General features: G+C 38.5%; 1 protein-coding gene and 1 long non-coding RNA gene across 3 annotated transcripts in view; one reads left to right on the top strand and one right to left on the bottom strand.

Annotated features, from left to right (window-relative positions):
* LOC118172831 overlaps nt 1-13,687 on the top strand; it is a 29,259-nt gene extending 15,572 nt beyond the window's left edge. The window contains exon 3 of the long non-coding RNA XR_004753874.1: nt 12,928-13,687. This is a non-coding gene — a long non-coding RNA (uncharacterized LOC118172831). The remainder of the gene's footprint in view (nt 1-12,927) is intronic.
* On the bottom strand, nt 5,531-13,806 carry SNX20 (sorting nexin 20). Of its 2 annotated transcripts, XM_035337011.1 has the most exons (5): nt 13,686-13,806; nt 11,036-11,214; nt 9,269-9,420; nt 6,284-6,775; nt 5,531-5,659 (listed from the first exon to the last, which is right to left on the bottom strand). In XM_035337011.1, exons 2-5 carry the CDS (start codon nt 11,199-11,201, stop codon nt 5,624-5,626), a joined length of 846 nt encoding a protein of 281 aa, XP_035192902.1. In that variant the 5' UTR covers nt 11,202-11,214; nt 13,686-13,806; the 3' UTR covers nt 5,531-5,623. The 2 variants fall into 2 exon arrangements, with proteins under 2 accessions (XP_035192902.1, XP_035192901.1); XM_035337010.1 differs by lacking the exon at nt 5,531-5,659 and having other exon boundaries at nt 5,764-6,775.
* Nucleotides 13,807-18,436: the final 4,630 nt, after the last annotated feature.

Genomic DNA, 18,436 nt, shown 5'->3' with positions numbered 1-18,436 from the left:
CTCATTTTCCCACTGGGAGTGCAGCTATCTAAAATGGAGTCAATAAACTTTCCCCGGTACTGTTCAGAGGGCATTATGGGTTCATTTATTTTTACTTCCCTCCCCCCATTATTTGATAGCTCTTTTAAGAGTTGCAAGTTTTACTTAGTTCCTTTTGATCAGAAGGAAAAGGTACTGTAGGAACTGAGGCGCTGCAGTGGCTCTGCCTTTGAACTCACCAGGTCTAAAAGCCTGCAAGAACATTTTCTCTTTCAGCTCTCTAGCCAGCTCATAGAGCTGGCTGATAAAGGGGTATGTTAAATTGTCCTGAAGGACAGCTAGAAAGCTAGGTGCTACAGTCTGAACTCGCAATGGAATTCACACACACACACATATATATTTAGCTTAATTGTATTAACATTTAAATGTTAGACTTCAGAGTATTTTTTTTTTTTTTTAACTTCAAATCGTTCAATCCTTTTTGTTCAAAACAAAAAGTTTATTTTCTATTCTCTTAAGCTTGAGGAGGTCCTGAGCTCCTGCAAATGCTGCAGCTCCATCTAGTGACACTGCAGCCAGTTGTCAGGGAGGAGGCAAATCTTTCAGAGATTCTATAAATGAAGAAAAACGTTAGGATTTAAATTTTGCATTTCCAGTAAAATTATTTAGGATTTCCTTTCAGGTATCATGGTTCGAGTCTACTCCAACAGTGTCCAAAATGAAAAAAATATTTAGATGACACTAGTTCAGAGAGATTAGTTGGTAGATATAACATTTTGTCCATCAGTCTATTTTTCATTATTTTTTCCTTGCCTGAAGCCTGAATAGTCACAGATTTACAGATGTATTACTAATAAAAGAAGGTAGTATATTTAAAGATGCATATGTATATATAATCACATGGTCCTTGTGAAAGTAGTTTTTATGTAAGTTTCTTGAAACATTTGGCAAGTATTAAGCATCAAAACACCCAAATCTATTTGTTCCGTTCACTCATTGATTCATCTGTCCATCCACCCATCCACCATGTACATGGATTGTGCACATTTATACAGACAATAGAACTTACTTTGATCTCAGTTACATTATAACTTAATTTCAGTGTTGTAACTCTCAACTCTCACTGCTCTGACATGAAATTAGTGCCTTGTGTATCTGTATATACAGCAAATACATACAAAGTGTGATGAACATGTGTTGTAATGTGATCTTAATACAAACAGGTTGGTTCTTTGGGATTCTCACCTCATTCAGATGGGAGCTGACATTCAGTATTTTACACCATTACAACTGTGTTTAGGTTTTCAACACATCTTGCTCCTGCCTTTGATCTAATCAGAAAATAAACATTCTTGATTTGACTTGCTCAGCTGCTGTCTGAGCACAAAACCTTTCTAGGTTGTGTCCTGAACTGGATTCCCATGCTGCTTGTGTATATGTGTTGAATTCAATAATATATTTAGCCTTATTAAGATTCAGGAAAGCAAATATTATCCTCCAGTGATGCAGCAGATAACAGCAGTTAATAACAAGTATGTGATAAAGATCACAGGATTCCCTGTAAACAAGATGCTGCATTGCACAGAGAGCATCTTGTCTGCATATGTTTCATAAGTAACTAGGCATCCTCATGGGCTTCTTTAGTTATTTTAGAAAGTTGTGTAAACAGCATTATCTACTTAATGTCCCAAATGATATAATAATTGATATGGAAATGGGGCAAAGCTCAATAGATTGTAGTACAACTCTCCATGGACTCTTGGAGATGATCTGCCCAGATTTTATTTAAATTTTCTTCTAGCTCGTGTGTATGCAGCCTGTGGTTTGTTAAACATGCTAGGCAGATGTTGGTTGGACGATGTTTTCTTGTCTTTTTGACCTTTTCTTTTGGGGAAAAAAAATATATGTAAATTTATACTTAGATTGTTATCTTGTGTATGCTTCAGAGCGAAGTGTCAATGAGAAGAGTAAGATCGTATGGGAAAGCTCGGATGTATTGTGTGCTGTTTGTGTATGCTGAATGTTGAGGAAAGTGGATAATATTGGATTGCTAATATCTATGGTACTCTGTAGTGCTTGTCTGGCTCTTCTAGCTTAGAGTACAGGAGCAGGGGAAAGAAATGATGAAGTTCTAAGAATTGCTTAAAACTGGAAAATGTATTTGAAAATATTTCTGTTCCTTCTCATGAAAAATGATATTGAAGCCTAGAGTTTTTTAATATATTCTAAAAGCCTCTTACAAAAGGCTTTCTCTCTTGGTATATTTATGAAATAGCAGATCAAATATTTTCTGTATTCACTTATTACTTCTTAAAATGTATATGACAGATGTATTCAAGTATTTTTCCTTCCACAGACATTATGTGCAATTGTCTCAGGTATCTGATGCCAGGCAAAAATAAAGCTTTGTTGTGGTTGACCATGCAAGATGAACTTAACGTAGAAGTGTGACAGGTCTGTTTTGCAAAGCTGTAAACCCAGTGATGCTTAACTATCTCTCCAGACAATCCTGTGAATGAGAAAATCACTTTTCTCATTTGTACCAGTATTTCCCAAGCTGTAAAATAGTGATAATGATATATTGGAGTATACTGATAAAATAGAGCTAAAATATAGCTTTATAGAAAAGGGCACCTGCTCACCCTGCTGCACGTTTTTAATTGTGGAAGACTGTCATCTGTACATGCAGAGGGAACCTGGTCCTTCCAGGCTGTCATTCCAAGTAGAAGATAGAAGAGTCAGTATGGGAGCAGAGGTGCCATTACCATTACTTAAGTGAAGAAGAAAAAAAAAAAAAAAGGAGAATTTGACTTTTTGAAATATGAGTAAATGAAAGCTGAATTCTTCTGGCAGGTCTAACCAGTTTCTGAGCGTACACAGCTCTGAAATCAGAACCGGATGATTCCCTGTGGACCTGATAAGGCAGCATCTCCTCACTGTGGTAAACAGACACTTTTGTACCTTACCTAATGTAAAAGGAAAGTAATGTCTGATTCCAAAATAAGACAGTATTAGTAAGAAACTATGCAATCAACAATAATCATCCAGGTTCGACAATTTACTGCCTCTTAAGTTCTATTCCATTCCAAGAATATCTTCAAGAAATTAAATGGTGTGTATAAATCAAAATTGCCTCCATCTTAATGCATGTTCCTAAGTTAAACATTTGTCTTAACTTACTTGGTCAAGTCTCACAGCTTCTTTATTCAGTGACCACTGAAAACCTGGTTGAGGAAACATGAGTGGGGAAGTACTGAATGAGGAAATAGAGGTTAAGTTACTTGAGCAAAGTTCAAATGAAGCCTGGGGAGTTCAGGCCCCTTGGGTCCCCATTCTCTTGCCATCGCCATACTAGCTTTCCTTTTTGAGTATTTTCAGTATCATCTCTGATGTGAATAATAAGCCAGAAGGTCGTAGGCTCCGTTCGTAGGAAGGGGACATGTATGTGTTTTGGGGGAGGTTGAATTGCTGGGGAAGAGTTTCATTTTGTTATATGAAATCACAAACTAATTTTACGGATGCTACGCTTGACCCTTTGCCGACATGCTGTAGGCTCTGGGGATTCATACATGGAGCTGCTTTCCTGGAAGTCTCAGTGCAGATGAAATTGCAATCAGGCCTTTAAGCAAGGTGTGTTCCTCTTGGGTTGCTCTGAAGGTGGACTCTGAGGAATGATAAAAAGCTGAATGCAGCTGAGGGGTTGCCCCAGATGTACTGAAAAGGCTCTGCATTAAAAGTGTTCAGTATAGGAAAATTATACAACAAGCACATTGCTCTTTCTTTGCACCATTCCTGTATTTTTTTTTTGTTCAGTTTTCCTACAACACAAAGAGGAGAATAACGTCTGTCTTTAGGTGGATAGGGACAAAGTGATCTGTTTTAGGAGCATTTTGCTGGTGTAACTCCGCTAATATATGGAAAAGCATTCTCAGAAGGAATTTGGCTTATACCAACAAAATAGTATTTATTTGGCAAAGTTTATTTTAGTGCCTTTTAGATGATGTAAAATTATCTCTTTGCCAAATTGCACCACCTCATTCTTAATGTGCACTGCCACACCAACAAAAATTGGTCAGCTTTGGATCGCTTAACCCTTCAGAGATGGAAAGTTACAGCATCACCACAAGTAAAGGTTAAGGAAGATCCCTCTGATGTGCAGCTTTCCTGGTACTTGTCTTTGCCAGACAGCACGTACTTATGGACCCACTAATCTTGTGGTCAACTGTAGGATGAGGGTCTGCGGACACAATTAGCTATTCATACGCAGCCTCACAGGAACCTGAGGAGAATCCAAGGCAGCCGTGCATGGGATGCTGCACACAATGAGGGGAGGGAACAAAAAGGGGGAAATTATATTTCCCTATTGTTCTGGTCTTTCACCACAAACTGCTGTGGAGGTGGAGCAGCAGCATGGCCATGCTTCCTTTCTGCCTTAACTCCAAGCTGCCTGAACGTGGTGCAGGCTGCAGGCGTGCTTCTTTTGTTACTGCTTTGTCACTGATTGAGACGTGATCCTAGAAGAAAGTGTTACCATTGGTCCATTTTAACTGTCCTGCAATATGGTATGTTGTGGGAAGATTAGTCCTTAAGTCTCTTAATTACTCTTAATTCTCTTCCTTTTAATATAACTAGAAAAAAATAATATTATATGTCAAATATTATAATCCACATATTTTGAGTTTAATGCCTAGCTGTTAATACCTACTTAAAATATTAACTTTCCATCCCAGACCCTTCTATTAGTCTGTATTTTTTTCCAAGCCATTCACCTTGTAACAACACACAGCAATGTTTTTCAGGTTGAATGCATTTTCAAATGGCTGATTCTTTTATATGTCTGGGAGGCAACTTAATACAGTTATTCCTAATTCATAAACAATGCAGCTGTGGTGTGTGTAGTACTTGTAGCAGGAGCACAGGCCTAGAAATACTCAGCAGACTACATTCTGAAGAAAATAATGACCCACGCTAGCATGACTTGTTAATTACAATATTTCTAAAAATTAATTTACCAGATTATTACCAGTGTATGGGAAAAGCATTGAGAATGACAGAAGCAGGTAAATACAGGCTTTTCCATTTGTTAGGGAGATTTCACAAGAGTGCTAGGGCCAAGCTAAGTGTAGTATTCATATATGTGGATTGGGTCCCTCAAAGAATTAGATGTGATATTGCAGAGCCACCAAAATGGTAGTTGTATGGTGTACCAGGCTGTAAAACTAAGGCAAAGTCCAATTTACATAAACTTCTGAAAGACAACAGAGAAGCAAGTGCTTAGGATAGTTTGCTCATTAATCGTGTCTCACAGCTTGATAATCAGAATTAAATGCTACCATTATATTAGCCAGATGTTCTCCTCAGTAGCACCCTTCAGTGGTTCCTTTCTGATATCTATGCATGGCATGTGGTATGAATTTTGTCCTCAGGTCAGAGCTATTCTTAAAAATTGCTTCAAACAAGCATATGCCTTCAATGCAAGTCATAAAACTGTGTCAGCTACAAAATGGAAATTAAGCATATTCTCTCACCTCTGGCATGGCCATTACCTGTATTTTTTACTCCTATTAAAGTTAATGGCAAACCTTCCCCCAGATCCTCCCCCCAAAGAAGGTGACCAGTAGGAACAGGACCAACCTCAGCATTCTCAGAAATGGCAAAATGTTTTTTGACTGGGCTTCAGCTGGAAGAGCTGAAAAATCAACATTTGGTGTCTGAAAATGTGTCCTTTAGATATTTTTCTTCTTGAAAGGAAGTAATTTCCACAAGAGCAAGCAATGCCTCTGATTCTGCAGATTCTTAAGTGCTTTATTCATTGTATTTTCCTATTCTAGCTATCCATCCATACAAAGTGGTTTATGTTCAAAATACTGTGAAAATAAGCAAATTATAAATGACTTTTAGTTACAAATTTCTTTCCAGAAGTCTTAAGCTTAGGTGCTTCTCAAATCTGTAGAGTAAATATAATATTTTCAAATATATGCTAATGTTGACATATATATATATATTTGTTCTACTAGTTTAAAGTTATGTTACCCTAACAGGTAATTTCCAGTTATTAATCTTTCAAGTTACTGTGTTCAGGAAAAGGAGCAGGCAACTTTGCTATTCAATTAAATATTTCTTGTATTCATTGTACATACTCCCGAACAGCAAGTTCTTTCAGGGAAAAAACCCGTACGGGATCTTTTTTTGCCTTCCATTCTTCCAGTTTCTCTTGCAAAGACAGAAAATCTTTGCCAAGCTCATATGCCAAAGTTATCATTGCTTCTAACAGGGGAATATAATACTTGTGACTGTTACGCACCCGAAGGCGTGATAGAGCTTTTTCTCCATATTCAAATGCACTTGCTGGGTTGTCCAGGTCCTTGTAGCACACCACAATAGCACAGAGAGTAGGGACAATTGAGACAGGGTTGCCTCTCGTCAGCCTCTCCTGCAGACCAATGACTTCTAAAAGGATTTCCAAAGCTTTGGTGTAGTGGCCACCCCGCAGGCAGCCATATGCTTCTTGAAGCTCTGGCTTTGTTAAAAAGTCAATAAATTTTTTTGATCTTCGGATATATTTCATAGAATATAGACGCCTCAGGTAGTCCTTAAAGGCTAATTTTCTCTCATTGATTATTTCTTCTGTGAAGTTCCCTGTTAGGGCTTTTTTGGGAAAGGTCACATCTTCCAATTCTTCACAAAAGTCCTCCAGAAGATTTCTGTGCAGTTTCTCAAAATCTGAATAACGCCGTTCAATTACAGACTTGTTGCTGTCAAAGCTTCCTGTCTGCAAAATTATGATTTTATACATCTAAACACAAAACAGAAAAACAAAAATGAGAAGGACCATCCTAGCCCCAGTGCAGCCACATTTTGGGTCTGTTACTGCTTTGAAAAGATTGTGATTGTATATTCCACCAGCTGAAACCTTCCTGCACCAGTTTTATGCATATAATCCTGTATACTCAGGATTGTTGTGGAGCTTCTAAATTAGTCACTGGCTAGGATTATAGAGAATGCTTGGTGTAGGGCTGATCTTTGAGATCTGTAGCCATCAAATTAATAATTCCTACCCCCAGCTGTTTTGGACTTTGGCACCACACTTAGCCTTTGCATGTAAATGAGTTTTAGAAAAAGTACTAATAGATCCCATCCTGCAAAGTGCTGAGAATGGTGAACAAGCAGACTGAAGCACATAAAATCACTTAGAGAGCCTTACAGAGCATTTCTGTAGCTATGATTGCAGCAGCCATGGCTATTATAAGCAAGTAGTCATCGTCAGTGAACTAAATGGATTTCCCAGACTTAATATTGAACTTAATGTATTTTGCATTTGTGGGAATACACAGAAGTTATGTTGTATCAGACATTTCTAGGATTTGGGGGCGTTACTAATGCTTGTGAAGAAGGAGGGAGTAATTTGGCAGTAATATTTGGGGTATGCAAAAATAAGATGGAGCAAATCCAAAGTCTCTCTTCCCCTCCTAATCATTGTCCTGTTGTTCAAACTAACTTGGCATATAAATAATGCAAAAAAGTGTCTTTTTTACAAAAATCTGTTTGTTAGCCAAAATCCTTCACTAACAGCAATGCTGTCCCACATTAACAGTACTCAAGAATCCATCTTCTTCAGCTCTTTTCTGGCCTCAAAAAGAAAATGACTATAATAAATGTGATATTAGCAAAATAGCTGCAAAATAAAATTGAGTTGTCTTGTACAGATACGGTCTCCTTTGGGCCTGATCCAAGCACAATAATGTTGAAGAAGGGCCAAATACCTAATATGTGTGAACCAGTGGAGCTCCACTGAGGCCAGCTTCGCTGTGTCATTGTGCACCAGCTAAGGGCATGGACTGTTGACCTTTCTGGCTTTTGGATGTTCACAGTTGTTTTCTGTGCTGGTATAGAAGGGTGCAAACCAGTACTAGCACTAGTGTAATTCTGATCTTCTTCCCTGATTTTCCTTAAAGAGAAATTCTGTATTAATCTTCATAAATGATCTTTACAGGCGCTTCTTGAAAGGTTTCTAAATTTGAGCTGACTCCTCTGATCTCTTTTCGTTTGTAAGCCCTGTGACATTTTGCTATATTTTGCCCTGTTTCCTGCTGAAAAGTGTATATACTCTTGGTGCATATCCAAAGCAATCATAAGAGCAATTTTTTAAGTTATCGTTTTATCAAGGACAGCTAAGTGAATAATTTACATGTACTTTGTGTGTGTGTGTGGAGTGTGCATGAGAAAGGGAAGAAATACCATTTAATTAAACTGTCATTCAAATTGGCTCAATTTTGTTGTAATGTAAATCATTTTGCCTAGGCTTGTGACTTAACAACTAGGTTTAACTACTTGCACGTACACCAACTGGTAACCTTGTCCTCATACAGCTGTACTAAAGTATTTTTAAATTATTCAATTAGCTGGATACTCTTGAGGGAGTATAAGACAGAAACATCTAAGTAGGTGTGTATAGTGTGCACCAAAATATCTGGACAATCTCTAGAACCTGCTTTAAATTCTACTGAGCTGCATTGCCCAGTATCAGTGTCACCAGTATGATTGTTAGCATTTTTTATCTGCAGATCTCAGAAACTGTTGCAAATGAGGAAAACAACCCTATTTGAATTTCACTGATGAGTACTGAAGAAGATTTGCTCTACGTCAGTCCTCCAGAAGTCTGAAAGCAAAATCAGAAATAATAAGAAAAAAAAAGTCTCAGTGCTGTGAGAAAAGGTCTGAAAATCCAACCCGTTCTCTTGTTCTTGTCCCCTCATACTCATGCATCACCTTAAAAATGCGACAGAAATATTCCACCTAATGGAGCTCTAGGTAGAGAACGGGAAAAATCCCAGAAGAGATCTAGCTGGAGGATGTCTTAAACTTTGTCTACATCAAAGAATTTTGCACTTGTGCTAATGTGAGTCTCTGATGTGGAGGTTATATAAATACAATGCAGCTGTTACAGCAGTCTAGCTCAGTGCAAGTGTAACTGCATTGATATTTTTGTACTTGTGTGAATTTCTTTAATGTTGACAAGCCTCTGGGTGTAAAGGATACTCAAGCCACTAATTGACTTGATATTGCTTTCCCAGTGCTGCAGGTTTTATGAACTGATTGTCAGAGGGGTTTTTTTAGGGGCAGATACCACCAGCTATGCCCTTACAAACAGTGAGAACAGGCTCTACTCAGTATGATCATAGCTTGCAGAACTTGGCCATCGGTGAGGCCTTCATGCTGTGTACTGTGCAGACCCCTGTAGAGTGAATAAAAATTAATGATCTTCTTACATATTAATTTTTGCACTTACCACGTATTTAGATAAGTGGTGCTCTACAATTCTGGTTGATGGGATTTCAAAAAGGAGTTTGACCTGTATGCACTGGCTTTTTTCATTCCTCCAGTATTCCTGAAGCTCCTTAGTGGTCATTGAAGAGTTGGGACTTAGGGATGCACTAGAATCTAAAACCAATATATATAATATTTCAGATTATAACCTTTGCATTTGAAAAGAAAACTTCTACATGTTTATTGTGAAAACAGAGCTTAGAATTTCTGTTGCCATAACAGCAAAACCTAAAGAATTATTCCACTGCTAATAAAGACTGCTCCCAATTCTCTAAGGAAAGCTGTTGTGCTCTGAAATTTGAAAGATGCTACATTGGCTGCAGAATATAAATTTAACTTATTATGGAAAAATATTGACAAGAAGTATTGTATGTCTAGGTTGTAGCCTCAGGTGCAGTCTGAGCAGGAAGTAGGCCTCAGCATCCCAGCTGAGGCCCAGTAGGCCTAAAACCCTCTGACTCAGTCTTTTGAATCAGATGCTTCTCCAGCCTTCTTCCTTGCTAAGAGGATGAGATAATACAATGCAGTTGCAAATACAGACATATATTGAAATACTGACCATATTCAAATATCAGGACCGTCCAGTAACAGGTGAAAGCTGAAAAACATTAATGCCCTAACCTTGAAGAAACTCAGATAACCAGCTTAGCTGAGGGAGGAATTGTCACATCCTCTTTTCTTTTGTAGCTGAAGCGATGCCACGGTCATATTTGTTTGTGCACCTCCCTTCCTTCCTCCACACACAAACAGTCACATACACATACACAAAATCCCCACTCTATATGCATATGTAAAAATGAAGCTCGGCTGGTTGAATGTTTACTTACAGGGGAATTTGATTAAGCTTTTTAACAGGGTGATTTCTCTGTCTTTGAAATATAGCGACAGCAGTTTTCATCAAGTGGCATACAGCCTAACAAAGTAGATAAAAGAAATGGAATAGTGGGCACAGCAGTCTCAATTTCCTATCAGTAATGTCTCTGTCAACACAGTCAGCTGAAGTCAGCCTGCAACATGGAGACAATGGAAATGAATGACCACAAGTAAATGGGAGGATAACTGCTTGATGCAGAAACAGGAGTATAAGGACACTGTAGCACTCCATCATTAGCCCCACTTTTACTTTTTGTTCATCAATTGGTCATACAGTTCTGATTATCAAGGCTTTTGCTGTTTGACTCAATTTCTATAAAACGTTATTTCTTGAGGGAGAGGTGCTGTTTATGACTGCTTTGTAGGCTGAAAATCTTGATGAAATTGCATATATTATGAATTATATTTAACATTTTGTTTAATAATGTGACTACAATCTCAGGGACAGTAAAAGTCCAATGCTGCCTCTTCATTGGGCGTATGAGAAACTACTGTTGGGATTAGTTTCAGTCAAGTTCTTGGAGTCCTTGATCATACCGCCAAGAAATTCAGATTTTTTGATGTACAGAAAGAACACTCCCGAGACAGGCCATCTGATGAGCACTGTTTTGGTCTCGGGTGTGTAATTTGAATCTGAAATAAATTTCAGGTACAAGAGATTTAGAAGGAAAATTGTATGTGTGTATCAGGAAGTGCATCTGTTTTGCTATTGCTACAGTATTACTACAAGTTTAATCAAGGGTTATTTTCAGTGAAGTAGGCAATGTAAATTTGGACTACTGTAGTAAATAAAGTTAAGTTTTTATACAAATGGTGAATAACCACATGAGAAATAAAATGAAAGGATAACATCAACCTTGGAGGCCATCTTTTTCCGGGTTTTCTTTGCTCACTTGACAAGAAATTTCAGATTTAGGTTGATTTTGCTCTTCATCAGGAGGAACTGTGGTAGAAAACATAGTAATCCTGCTCACAGCTTCCAACAGCCCCCTTTCTGCTGTGCAGTGTGGGTCTTCTTCCATTGCAAAGCTGTCACTGAAAGATTACAAAAAATAGGACATTTCTTAGTAGCCTGCCTTTAGAGGATCCAGTCTGGTTATCACAGAATCACAGAATAGTCTAGGTTGGAAGAGACCTCCAAGATCACCGAGTCCAACCTCCCACCTAACGCTAACAAATCTTCCACTAAACCATATCCCTAAGCTCTACATCTAAACGTCTTTTAAAGACCTCCAGGGATGGTGACTCAACCACTTCCCTGGGCAGCCTATTCCAGTGCCTAACAACCCGTTCAGTAAAGAAGTTCTTCCTAATACCCAACCTAAACCTCCCCTGGCGCAACTTTAACCCATTCCCCCTCGTCCTGTCACCAGGCACGTGGGCAACCCCCACCTCACTACAGCCTCTCTTCAGGTACCCGTAGAGTGCAATAAGGTCACCCCTGAGCCTCCTCTTCTCCAGGCTAAACAGTCCCAGCTCCCTCAGCCGCTCCTCGTAAGACTTGTTCTCCAGGTTATCTTTTTCGTTGGCTTGCTCATCGCTTTCTGTGAACATGTATGAGGGCACTGGTAGCTTCATGAACATTAAAGTAATAAACTGAAATATCTACCTAGTTACCAACAAAGAACTATTCTTATTTATATTACCACCGAAAGTGTTTGGATATTTTTGGCAGAGTAAAGTCAAACATGAAAACCACAGTAAGTTATGTTAAATAGGATTAGGTGCATAACTCCATGATCACCTATGAGAATTTTGCCATAAACTTCAGTGGGAGCTGATTTTTCTCCTGAAATCTGATTTTTTTTTTTTTTTTTTTTCGCCCCACACCTCACATGTATTAGTTCATGTGAACTCAAATCTTGGAGATTATTAGTATAACTAGCAGCCTGGCTCTCTTATACTGCTGGAAATTCTGTGAAATTACCATTCTCAAGACTCCAGAACTTGCCATCTGTTCTTAATCACTACGTTGGCCTGTAAGGCAAAATAAGGCACTATCTGAAACAGCATAATATTTTTGTTTTATTTCACAGTTTCAAGTTCTCTCCAGAGAGACTTGTCACTGTACTGTGAGAGAATAACAACTGAGCCTGACAATGGCTAGGTGGAAGGCAAACTGAGGTTTCTAACTATTATGCACAAGCAGTCTTCCTTTACTTCTTTTAGCCCATATACTGTGCTTGTAGTAGATTTGTAAGTCTGTTCTGCTAGGACTGATATTTTGCCACGTGCTTACAAAATGCTTAAAACAATCTACTACTCCATAGACTGGATTGGCTATTCTGCCACATAAATGTCTCCTTAAAATTTACATTTTTTTTTAAAGGTACTTCTAGTATCATTGCATTCTACCAGCATTTCAGAAAGTTTTAAGAACACCCTAACAGCTTTGCCAGGGTGCTGTGTTCAGTTAGTTGCCATGAGAGAAGTGTTGCTTATGCTTTATCCAATGGGTGAAAATCAAATAACATGAAAACCTACTCTAAAAAAGTGCAAGTCTCCCTGCTTTAAATGTAGAAATAATGCCCAAGGAGAGGTTATTAAAATAATGAGGGGGTTTAGGACAGAGGTGTTACTACATATCATTTTGTCACCACTTGTCTACCACACAGTTATGCAATGCCAGTTACAGAGGTGAGGAAACTCCTTCCGTAGAGCTATTGATTTCTGGTGAACTACAAGGCTGTAAAAAGAAAAGCAATTACTTTCCTCGCTGGAAATAATGGAAGTGCTTTCCTCTAACAGCAGCCTTTCCTTTGGCTGGATAAAAAAGAACATACACATCATCATCCTCATTATGAAGAGCATCGTAGAAGCCATTAGTTTTGAACTTTGGACCAAGAAAGGTTCTCACGGATTTTCTATTACTTCCCAAGATGTCCTTTTTGAACTGTAAGAGTAGTCAATTATTTCTATCTGCTTAGCCCTTTTGATATTTGTGACAGCTTATCTCAAGACTGTAAACTTTCAAATGTTTTTTTGAATGCAATCTCAAAATACCAGATTAAATGAGGCATCTGAAATTGACCAAATTTAAATAAGGATGTTTTTCTTGGTTGTGAGTTGGCATAACCTAAAAAGCAAAATTGCATTTATATTCAAGAAATATATATATCTTTATATATCTACATATCTATAGCTTTGTATACATAAATATATGTGTGTATACATATCACTTTAAAACATGATTTATCTGAGCAATACAACATACTTGCAGGTAGAGTGATGCAGAAGTGAATGGTGTAATATACAAGTCTTCACATATCTGCATTGAAAACTATCTATGCTTCATAACACTTTTACTTTCTCAACTAAAAGTCACTGTAAACTTTTTTAACTAAGCGACTATTTATTTTTGCATTAAAAAAAAAGTCCAGAACAACATAAGGAAACCTGCAATAAATGACACAATTTTACTTTGGCCAGACACTCCTACTCTGTATCAGAGTAAATGTCACTGAGTTGTAAGTATCAGCAGAAGCCAAAGCACACAGAAAACTCACCTGGGAACTGCCAAGGAGATTTTAGTTGTGGTACGTGGGTAGTCTGTACGAAGTCATGAAAGGCCTGCTTTGCATTTTCAAAATGCAGAAAAATATGTCTGTGTGTGCTTCTAGCAGGCACATTCTGTGTTTTACAAAAAGGAAGGAAGAAGTCTTGATTAAATCTGACTTCCTCATCCAATTGGCTCACTGCTTCGGTGCTGACTGATTACACATGTAATTTCCTATCTGCTTCGAACAGCCTTGCTGCTGTCTGCAGACAAGATGCAGCTCCCGCCACAAAGGCAGGTTTGCAAACCCAAATGTCAGTATTACACATGCAAACACAAAGTGGGCAGAGGAAAGAGTTCAACATTAAATGCAATTACAAAATCAATGAAAACTTGTCCACGTGGATTTCTGACCACCCTCCCCTTCCCCTCCCCCACCCCCCCTCCCCCCCCCAAAAAAGAAGAAAAAACCCCACCCAAACCAACCAAAAAAAAAAACACAAACCCACACTTATCAAATAAGAAATGAGGAAAAAAGAGTCAAATATGTAAATGCACTTATGTGGAAAAATATGCCCTGTAGGACATCTTTAAAATACAAACATAGCATCCAATTCAGGAAAGAAAATGCAGATGGTACCATAATAAATAGCCTCGGTCTATGTAAAAGTGCCCTTCTGACAGAAATCCTGATTCTGCACAGTGCTTAAACATGATTAATTTCAAATATCTGCTTAATTGAAGTTCAAAAAGGAGCATTATCATATTTGACATGACGACTAAACTTGAAATGGACTTATGTGTGTGCCTAAAATTAATCCTGTACTTAAATTCTTTGTTGAGCTGAGGACAAAGTGAAGAATGATGCATTAATCCACATGACCATTGGCCCAGACGCTTCCTTTTGTACTTCACTTCACTTTGGAAATTTGCTTTAAAACACCAGGATAGCTATTTCTGGGGTAAATAGTATGGACACTCTTTTTTAGTAATGTAATTTTCCCGGTTGCCAAAGCTCACTCACTGAAAAAAAAAAAAAAAAAAAAAAAGAAAAAAAACAGGACATTTTAATGCAGCACTAATGTGGGAGGCAAACATCCAAAGGACCACATGGATCCTGCCCCATACATTCTTTTAGAACAACAATTTCAAATAATGTAAAACCAGGGCCATAAACTGGCAATGCCTCTCTTCTGCTTTATTCTCAATGTAGAACAATGCCAACTTTAACTTGGACTCTGTCTAAATGTAGAAGTTTTGCCAAAATAGCTGTCAGAGCGATGAAAAATCACTCCCATGCAGCTACAGCCATACTGGCAAGACCCCGAGCTAGATGCCGTTATATTGGCAGAGTCCTTTACCCCATTTAGCATGTTCCATGCAGAAAGTGATTTAAGTTACACCAGAAAAGAAATCCGTGCTTGCCAATACAGCTCTAAGGTGTAGCTGTACCAGCCAACTCTTTCAAGTGTAGAAAAGGCATGGGTTTCTGGCTCAAGTCTTATTCCTTTAAAGTTAGATTTACGGGTTTGGTTACAATTGTGAACAAAAACCAAGGGGGATTTCAGTGCTTTTCACCCCTGCTGACAGTTCACAGATGTATCTGAGCTTTGAATTCTGAATCCGCTAATTTATGTGTTGCCAAAAAGCAATGTATTATTTTGTGATGCTTAGTGCTATTGTCCTGTTCTTGATAAAGCTGAAGGAAAAGAGGAAAGTGTATTTTTCAGTATATGAAGAATGACCTCTATGTTCAATTATTTCAGAATAAGCACCTCCTAGTCGAATTAACCTGGATGATTAAAAAAAAAAAAAAAAAAAAAAAAAGTGAAATCTATTATGAACATGGCTGACAGATACGAAACAGTTTACAAATCGAGGGTGTTCTGCAGGAATTCTGTCTACCTCAGCAGAGCCAGCTGTAGCAGGTACAGGCCGTTCCTGAACCAGTGGTAAGGAAACATCCCCAGGGCTACTGCTGGCCTCACGCTCGGGAGCTGTGATAGCCATTGCAGGCCTCCCTGGCGGCTCCTCCTCATCCTGCTCCCATCTGCTCAGGTTTTGTCCAGACAGCCCTGGGCCTTCAGCGGGACCAACTGTTGTTAGTCTGGTGGTATTTTACTTTTCTGAATGTCTACTTGATTAGCACATTAAAAAAAAAACAAACACAATATACAGTGGTGTTTGCTAGCAGAATGCATAACGAGTATCTTTCTCTTCATATTTTTAGTTTCACTTCCAGCAGCCAAATACTGAGCAAAGGGTTAAGCAGCAGCAAAGGGGATTTTTCACAATGGCAGCATGCTGTTCTGAGATGGGAAAGTGCACTGACACCATCAATTTATTTAACTACTCATAAAATGAGGGTAAACATTTATGAAAAAGTGTATTCTGTCATATTCAGTGATGGAAAAGGGGTTTTCATGCAGTAGCTTATTCAGAGTTTGTATTCTGTGCAGGCACTGATTTTGTCTGGCATACATAAAGAGCACAGTATTAAGACACATTTACTGAGGATATGGAAAAAGAATGCTCTGCAGTAACACATGAGCTAGGCAAGGTTAAAATAGTAACACTGCAGTGCATAAAAGTGATCGTCATAGGAGTTAGGTCCTCCGTACTTATCTAAGCTGGAAGGACCCATTTTAGGAAGAGTTCTTTGGAGCAAGCCTTGTGGTACCACATTAAGGATGCCTGTATCCACAGACCAGCATTCATCCTTTTGATGGTTTAAGAACCAGAAGGGATGTCTACAACAGTGTAAAACATCCTGCCTTGATAGACTACACAAACCCAGACAGAAAAAACATTCAATCACAGAACACAAAGCTGGCATCAGCTTGGAAAATGATGTGATAAACCAAAGTTACGCACAAGCTGCAGTTTACTGCCAGGTTTCTCCTGTTGTAATGGGCATAGCAAGCTCCTGTTCTAGTAAAAGAACGTGGCTGTAGTATTTCTGTTACAAAATCCTCTTCAGCTTCAGCCCTATGAAATACAGCTTCAGGCTCCCTCCTAGGGCCTATGTGGCTTTTCCCTCTCGGGCTCCAACCTATGTAACTAATCCTTATTTATTTTACCAAATCATTAGTTAGAACTGTTGGTAATGAAAAAAAAACAAAAAACAAAAAACAAAAACAAGGGGAGGCAGAAATACCTAACTTATTTACCAAAGTCCTCTTTTATCACACAACTGGTATTTTGAAAGTGCTGTAATGTTATCTTTGATGCTTCTACAATAACTTTTTTTTTTTTTTTTTTTTTTTTTTTTTTTTTTTTTACGCAACTGCATAAGTAACTTCTGTTCCCATGTTTGAAGTAGGAGAAATACTTAGCTGTTCTGCATGAATATTCTGCACTTTTGGGGTACCGTGATCAATGAATAGCATCCTGGCACAGCACAAAATACTGTTCAATTTATTCATATAATGTTTAATTGTATGATGCTGTGTCTTTTGAAAGTGGAATTTGTTTATCATATTCTATATTACAAAACATGTTTCTTTTATCAACAGTGCGGTTTTAAAAAAAACAACAACCTTGCCATTTAATAGCAAGTATCTTGTGCTGGTGTTACAGACAGGGTTTTTAACATGAAAGAGATGCAACAGGCCCATTTTACACTGCGAAAGTCCTGTTACCACTTTACAACTCCTTTATTACTTCTAAAGGAGTACGAAAGAGCTTTAGAGTAAATAACAGTCTTGGTCTGTCTTTCATCTGCAGTCTGTCAGAGAGACAGAGCTGTAATGCAAGCCCAATGGGTCAATAGGATATTAACTCGGGTTAAATTTCACAAGCGCTATTCTGTCTGTAGAATGACAGACTTTCTAAATGGTGTATGTTGGTCATTTTCCCTGCTGAAGTAGGAGAGTTAAGTACATAATTACTTGGACTAGAGAAATATTTTTAAATATTTGTTGTTGAGTTTTAGGTATACCATATATAGTCATTCCTATCTAAAATTTTGATATTTTATTCTTATTACATTTGTCAGCTTTTCTTATTGTGATTATAATATGCTTAGGTTAATACTTATAGTCATGTTCCACATGTAATTCATTTATACCCAAAATGTAAATATCACAAAATTTGGGATAATAGAATTTATAGCAGATGTACTGATGCATTTTGTAGTAGTATAAAAGGCAACTCAACAAATGGAGGAAAATGCAGCCGGTGTGTAGAGATAGCCACCCTGAGGATTAGCAGAGCATAGCTAGGTTTTACTGACTGTCCTTCTGCATAGTGGAGTAACGTAATCCATAAATCTTAGTATTTTTCCACCACTACTTATTCTTTGCAAATTAAGTATGACTTTCAATGGGAATTCTACTGTTAAGCGTCTAAATAAATGATTAGTGGGAGCTTTCACTCCATAACGCATTGAAACTCGAGGGGTTTCCTCAGTCAGACCCATACCGCCCTGCTGGTGTCTGACAGGCAGAGCCTACCCCTTTCCGCCTTGCACGCAGCCCAAGCCTTCCCGTCACCCTGCTGAAGGCTGTGGCAGGGGCACACACCAGCTCAGTGCTGCTCGGCCAGGTGCAGGTGTCTTGGGCCAGAAGCGGGTGTCCCAGCCCCGCAGCAGGGCCGTGCCAGAGCCGCTCGCTGCCTGCTCCCCACCAGGCTCCAGAGACCTACAGGGCACAGGGTTACCCAGAGCGGCCTTTACTTCAGTCAGTGCTAACAGCGTGCATTAACACGCTATGCAAAAGTAGTTAAAGGGATGCTGGTGGTGCTAAGAAACTAGGAAAGCCT

Source organism: Oxyura jamaicensis, chromosome 11 (assembly GCF_011077185.1).
Source record: "Oxyura jamaicensis isolate SHBP4307 breed ruddy duck chromosome 11, BPBGC_Ojam_1.0, whole genome shotgun sequence".
NCBI classification, from domain to species: domain Eukaryota; kingdom Metazoa; phylum Chordata; class Aves; order Anseriformes; family Anatidae; genus Oxyura; species Oxyura jamaicensis.
This window is presented reverse-complemented; position numbering and strand designations above follow the sequence as displayed.